This window comes from Eimeria maxima, genomic scaffold (genome assembly GCF_000499605.1).
Source record: "Eimeria maxima Weybridge genomic scaffold, Emw_scaff907, whole genome shotgun sequence".
Lineage (NCBI taxonomy): Eukaryota > Apicomplexa > Conoidasida > Eucoccidiorida > Eimeriidae > Eimeria > Eimeria maxima.
The window spans coordinates 4693-11169 of NW_013564026.1; the positions used below are offsets into that span (position 1 = coordinate 4693).

Sequence of the window (6477 nt, forward strand, 5' to 3'; positions counted from 1 at the left end):
TGCCTTGTGCTCATTCTGCTGCAGTGTCTGCTCAGGGAATATAAATGAATAAAAAAAAGGAAATTAAATATAAATTATACTTATTATTTATTTATTTATTTATTTATTTATTTATTTTATTTATTTATTTATTTATTTTGTTGTTTTATTTGTTTTATTACCTATTGGGGGCCCCCAGGGACACCGCGGTGGTTGTATAAGACTTATAACAATTTAGCAGCAGCAGCAGCAGCTGCTGCTGCTGCTGTTGCTGCTGCTGCATGCGCTGCAGCAATTTATTCTTCTTTTTAATTTATATTTATTAGTTTGCTGCTGTATTCAATTAGGAAGAATCGAACCCCCCCCTGAGGGGAGGGCCTCAGCAGCAGCAGCAGCAGCAGCAGCAGCAGCAGCAGCAGCTGGAAGCATCAGCAGCAGCAGCTTGCTGCTTGTGTGCATATTGCTTTTTCTTCTTCTACTGCAGCAGCAGCAGCAGAGTAGTCCCCCTCCCCGTCGCCGCCGCTGCAACAGCAGCAGCAGCAGAAGCAACACCAGCAATACTCCCCCCTACTCGCCACCCCCCACCTTAGTAGCAACAGCAACAGCAGCAGCAGCAACAGCAACAGCAGCAGCAGCAGGGGCAGCAGCAGCAAGATGGATTGCTGCATTCAGCCTGTTATAGGTAGGTCTAATCCTAGTGTATTAACTCGGGTGTATGCGGACCCAAGAGGAAGAGCAATAAGATGTTTTGCTGTTGCTGCTAATGCTGCTGCTGCTGCTGTTTGTCTCTCTCCTTATCCTCCATCAGCATTAGCTGCTGTCTCCCCACAGCTACGCAGCAGCAGCAGCAGCAGCAACAGCAGCAGCAGCAGCAACAGTAATTCAAAGGGAGGAGACGCGGGGGTCGATCCCACGACCCCACACCCCACAACAACCCAATACACCTCACCACAACAGCAGCTACAAGCAGTAGCAACAGCAGCAGCAACAGCAGCAGCAACAGCAGCAGCAGCAACAGCAGCAGCAGCAACAGCAGCAGCAGCAGCAGCAGCGGAGACACCTCAATGTGATACCCCCAATGCTTCGTCAGCATCTAGTAATGATGCATCGCAGCAAAATATATGCAGAAGCAGATCTGCTGCTGCTGCTGCTGCAGCAGCAGGAGCTGCTGCTGCTGCTGCTGCTGCTGCTGTTAAGAAGCAAATGCCTAAGACAGAGAGACGACTAGTAGGGAGGCCCCCTAAGAAGAAGACAATTAGAGGTGTGGGGCCCTCTGATGCTGCTCAGGTGGGGTCCCCTGCTGCTGCAGATGCTGCTGCTGCTGCTGCTGCAGCAGCAGCAGCAGCAGCAGAGGGTGAAGGAAGGACCCATGCATGCATGCAGACATGCATGCAGACACCTGAGGATATGGAGACTGATGGAGACACAGCAACAGCAAACAGCAATAAGGAGGAGAAGAGTGACAGTGCAGCAGCAGCAGCAGCAGAAAACGCAGCAGCAACAACGACAGCAGCAGCAGCTGCTGCTGCTGGTGCAGCAGCTACTGATGAGGCAACAGATATGTGTGAGGACCTGCCAAAGAACAAGCAGCAAATGCAGCAACCAGTGCAGCAGCAGCAGCAGCAACAGCAGCAGCAGCAACAGCAGCAGCAGCAGCATATAGGAGACAGCATAGTTTTATTAGATACAAGATATTTGCTGCCTATGTGGGAGTTATGTCTTGGGGGCCCCCTTGCTGCTGCAGATGGGGCCCCCTTGCTGCCAATTCGTTGCTGCTGCTGCTGCTGCAACAGGTGCAACTTAGGTCTTTGCCGCCAGTGCTCTGGGTGGCGGGATACAGCAGCAGCAGCAGCAGCAGCAGCAGCAACTAGTCGCCCCTTTTGCTGCACTTCTGTCTCCTTTGCATGCGATGACCGCTGTCTTGTCTTAGTAGATGCAGCAGGGGCTGTCGAGGTGCTGGCGCTGCAGCCACTGGAAGCAGCAGCAGCAGCACCAGCACCAGCAACAGCAGCAGCAGCAGCAGCAGCAGCAGCAGCAGCAGAACCTAGCAGCACCAGGCACCTCCCCAAGTCTCCAGCTGCCCCATCAGACACCCCACATCCGCATGCAGCCCATAGCCCCACAGCCGAGGTCCCATCACGAGCTGCTGCTGCAGCAGCAGCAGCGCCAACAGCAGCAGCAGCAGCAGCAGCAGCAGCAACAGCAGCAGGAGGACATAATCATATAAGGAGACATTATCCTCGTCGTGTCTGCAGATTAGATTTTATAGGTACTAATTTATTGGGGGGCCCCTGTTGCTTATTATCTATTAAGTTGCTGCGTGTCTCCTTTATACAGACACAGCAGCAGCATATGCTGCTCCTGTCCTCTTGTTGGGTACAGGATAAATGGGAGGGGCCCACCTGTGGGGCCCCTCGTACCCCCTCTACTAGCAACAGCAGCAGCAGCAACAGCAGCAGCAGCAGCAGCAGCAGCAGCAGGTTAACAGAGGATTTAGTGCAGGAGACAGCAGGAGGCCCTGTATGGTTATATTCCTTAGATAGGGAGGAGGAGTTATGGGATCGCGATCCCATCGATCCCGGGATCGTCTCCCCATTTGTGGGGCCCTACTGTCTCCTAGATCTAGTTATACAATTAAGCAGCAGTCCCCCGCTGCGTCTCCTTATTGACAGCAGCAGCAGCAAAGTGCTGCGCTGTGTCTCCCTTCTCTCTCTTGATCTTGCCCTTAATTGTCTCTCTTTTGCAGCCCCACAGATACCAGCTGCTGCAGCACGTGAGGTGCAGCAGCAGCAGCAGCAGCAGCAGCAGCAACAGCAGCAACAGCAACAGCAACAGCAGCAGGAGGATCAACAAGAAACAAAAGAAACATTAGCAACAACAGCAACCTGCAGCTGCGGGACTACAGAGTGCATGCATCAGCAGCAACAGCAGCAGACGCGGGATTTAGAAGCAACCACATCTCCTGCTGCAGCTGAGCAGCAACAGCAGCAACAGCAGCAGCAGCAACAGCAGGAGCAGCAACAGCAGGAGTCGGATGCCACTGGCATGGGAGGCAATGGCCTATCCAGTGGGCCGAGGAAACAAACAAAACAAAAGGAGACACCTGTAGCAGCAAAGAAAAACAGCAGCAGCAACAGCAGCAACTGCAGCAGCAACAGCAGCAGCAGCAGCATCAGCAGCATCAGCAGCAACAATATTATTGGCAGTCTTAAGAGAAGCGCCTATGCGCATGTAGTATTTAAGTATTCTCCTTATAGCTCACTGCAGCTAACTAATGGGGTGTATGTGCAGCAGCAGTGCAGCAGCAGCAGCAGCAGCAGCAGCAACAGCACCAATGAGGGTTGTTGCTATCCTGCTGCTGCTGCTGCTGCTGCTGCAGTTCCTGCAGCAAAGTCTGTAGGGCAGCTACACCGCGATTTTCCTGTTGGTGTATTTAGGCAACAAATACAACCTAATGGCCGATTGCCTCTTGTCCCCTTGCCTCCTCTACTGTCTCTAGATTCACCAGCAGCAGCAGCAGCAGCAGCAGCAGCAGCAGCAGCAGACTGTGAGTGCGGGCAATGGTTCGTCGGCATGGCGTTGCCTTGCGGTATGATTGTTGTGCTTGATCTTCACCACAGAGTTCTTGCCAAGTACGTTGCTGCTGCTGCTGCTGCTGCTGCTGCTGCTGCTGCTGCTGCTGTTGCTGTTGCTGCTGCTGCTGCATGCAGAGAGCATTTGTTATGTCTGTGCATGCATGCTAGAGGTATAGATTTGCTTCCTCAAGGGCAGGCTTCTTTGATCATCTAGAGGTGCAGCCAGGAGGAGGTTTGCTGCTAGCATGGAGGGAGAAATTCTCCGTGCTGCTCTCCTTTTCTCCTTCCCCTGCAGCAGCAGCAGCAGCAGCAGCAGCAGCACCTGGCACCCAACTTAATCCCCTCCAGCCCTTCTGGCGATGCAAACAAATGGAGACAGCAGCAAGTGACACAGAAGAACACCACCAGCAGCAGCAGCAGCAACAACAACAGCAGCAGCAGCAACAGCAGCAGCAGCAGCAACAGCAGCAGCAGCAGCAGCAGTTGGATGAAGTAGACTGTGAAGAGGAGCAACGCCATAGACAAGAGTCCCGCGATAGTGAAGAGCCTCACAGCAGCAGCAGCAGCAGCAGCAGCAGCAGCAGCAGCAGCAGCAGCAGCAGCAGCAGCAGCAGCAATTCTGTCTCCAAACGCCTCCTGTACTCGAGAGAGAAGAAAGGGAGACACACAGCCAGAGACCTACTCCAAGGTAACTCCCTAGCTAGCTACCTAGCTAGCTAGCTACCTAGCTAGCTAGCTAGCTAGGTAGCTAGCTAGCTAGCTCTGCACCTCTGCTCTTGACTTGTGGGGCTGCCTGTCTGTATGGCTAGCTAACTAGCTAGCCAGCTAGCTAGCTAGGTAGACAGGTAGCTAGCTAGCTAGCTAGCTAGCCAGCTAGCCAGCTAGCCAGCTAGCTAGCTAGGTAGTCAGCTTGTATATTGTTATATGTGTTACAGGGAAGGGTATAGGTATAGGAGTATGTAGTAGATCAATATCATCAGCTGCCCCTTCTGCTGCTGCTGCTGCTGCAGCAGCAGCAACAGCAGCAGCAGGAGCAGCAGGAGAAGAAGGAGAAGAAGAAGAAGAAATAGATATATTTATAATTCGTGTATTAATAGAGTTACCTGTTGGTGCTCGTTATGGACAAAGTGGCAGCAAGATGGAGACTTTTTGTCTCTTTTCTTTTTCTTACGATCCCTTGCTCCAGTGGCTAGCTATTGCATCCAAGAAAGGACTGGTACTGTCTCCTTTATTGTCTCCTTTTTGTCTCCTTTATTGTCTCCTTTTTTTTCTCCTTTTTTTTCTCCTTTTTTTTCTCCTTTTTTGTCTCCTTTTTTGTCTTAATAAGATGGAGACTTTTTGTCTCTTTTCTTTTTCTTATGATCCTTTGCTGCAGTGGCTAGCTATTGCCTCTAAAAAGGGACTGGTAATTATTTATTTATTTATTTATTTATTTATTTATTTATTTATTTGTTGTCTCTTTTTTTTTCTCCTTTTTTTTTCTCCTTTTTTTTGACCCCTTTATTGTCTCCTGGTAATAAGATGGAGACTTTTTGTCTCTTTTCTTTTTCTTATTATCTTTTGCTGCATTGGCTAGCTATTGCATCCAATAAATGACTGGTACTGTCTCCTTTATTGTCTCCTTTATTGTCTCCTTTTTTTTCTCCTTTTTTGCCCCTTTTTTTTGTCTCCTTTTTTGTCTTAATAAGATGGAGACTTTTTGTCTCTTTTCTTTTTCTTATTATCCTTTGCTGCAGTGGCTAGCTGTTGCATTTATTTATTTATTTATTTATTTATTTATTTATTTATTTATTTATTGTCTCCTTTATTGTCTCCTTTTTGTCTCCTTTATTGTCTCCTTATTGTCTCCTTTATTGTCTCCTTTTTTTCCTGTTTTTTTTTTCTCCTTTTTTGCCCTTTTTTTGTCTCCTTTTTTGTCTCTTTTCTTTGTCTTATGATCCTTTACTGTTAATAAGGGACTTTATTTATTTATTTATTTATTTATTTATTTATTTATTTATTTATTTATTTATTTGTCTCCTTTATTGTCTCCTTTATTGTCTCCTTTATTGTCTCCTTTTTGTCTCCTTTTGTCTCTCCTTTTGTCTCCTTTTGCCTTTCCTGTCTATTTATTTCTTAATTAATTAATTAATTAATAAATAAATAAATAAATAAATAAATAAATAAATAAATTAATTAATTAATTAATAAATAAATAAATAAATAAATTAATTAATTAATTAATTAATGTGTGTATATTTATGTATTTATAGACAGAAAAAGTATTATATTTTGTTAATGTAAGGACAGCAGCACAAAGGGGACTGTCTCCTAAGGATCTAAGAATGGAGACAGCATTCTTACCTATGATTGTACAGGTACTCTCCTCCTGCTGCTGTTGCTGCTGCTGTTGCTGCTGTTGCTGCTGCTGTTGCTGCTGCTGGTACTGCTGTTGCTGCTGTTGCTGCTGTTGCTGTTGTTGCTGTTGTTGTTGCTGTTGCTGCTATTGCTGATACTACTACTGTTGCTTCTGTTGCTGCGATTGCTTCTCTTGCTGCATTTATACTGCTCTTGCTGCAGTTGCTGCTGCTGCTGCTACTGCTGTGTGTGTGTATATATATATGATTATGCATGCAGATGCATTGGGTCCCTCGTACTGTCTCCTCCTTATTATTATTACCTAATCATCATCGTTTTTTATGTTTATTTTCTTCTTCTTTCTCTCCTGTCTCTGAGTTATCCTTTGTTCTTCCTTATATACATTTCCCTATAGCAAGGAGTAATAGACAAGACCTAGAGAATGCATGGGACTATGATCTAGGCAGCAGCAGCAGCAGCAGCAGCAACAGCAGCAGCAGCAGTAGTAGTAGTAGTAGTAGTGGGGAGGAAGAGGAAGAAAAAAAAGAGAAAAAAAAAAAAAAAAAAAAAAAAAAAAAAAAAAGGA

The 6477-nt window shown here is 47.0% G+C and overlaps 1 protein-coding gene across 1 annotated transcript; it reads left to right on the top strand.

The window, feature by feature from the left end:
- Window positions 1–1386: 1386 nt before the first annotated feature.
- On the top strand, window positions 1387–4949 carry EMWEY_00045510 (hypothetical protein, conserved; the record flags this gene model as incomplete). The annotated part of the gene is made up of 4 exons (XM_013479123.1): window positions 1387–3611; window positions 3725–4242; window positions 4490–4663; window positions 4930–4949. 4 exons carry the CDS (start codon window positions 1387–1389, stop codon window positions 4947–4949), a joined length of 2937 nt encoding a protein of 978 aa, XP_013334577.1.
- Window positions 4950–6477: the final 1528 nt, after the last annotated feature.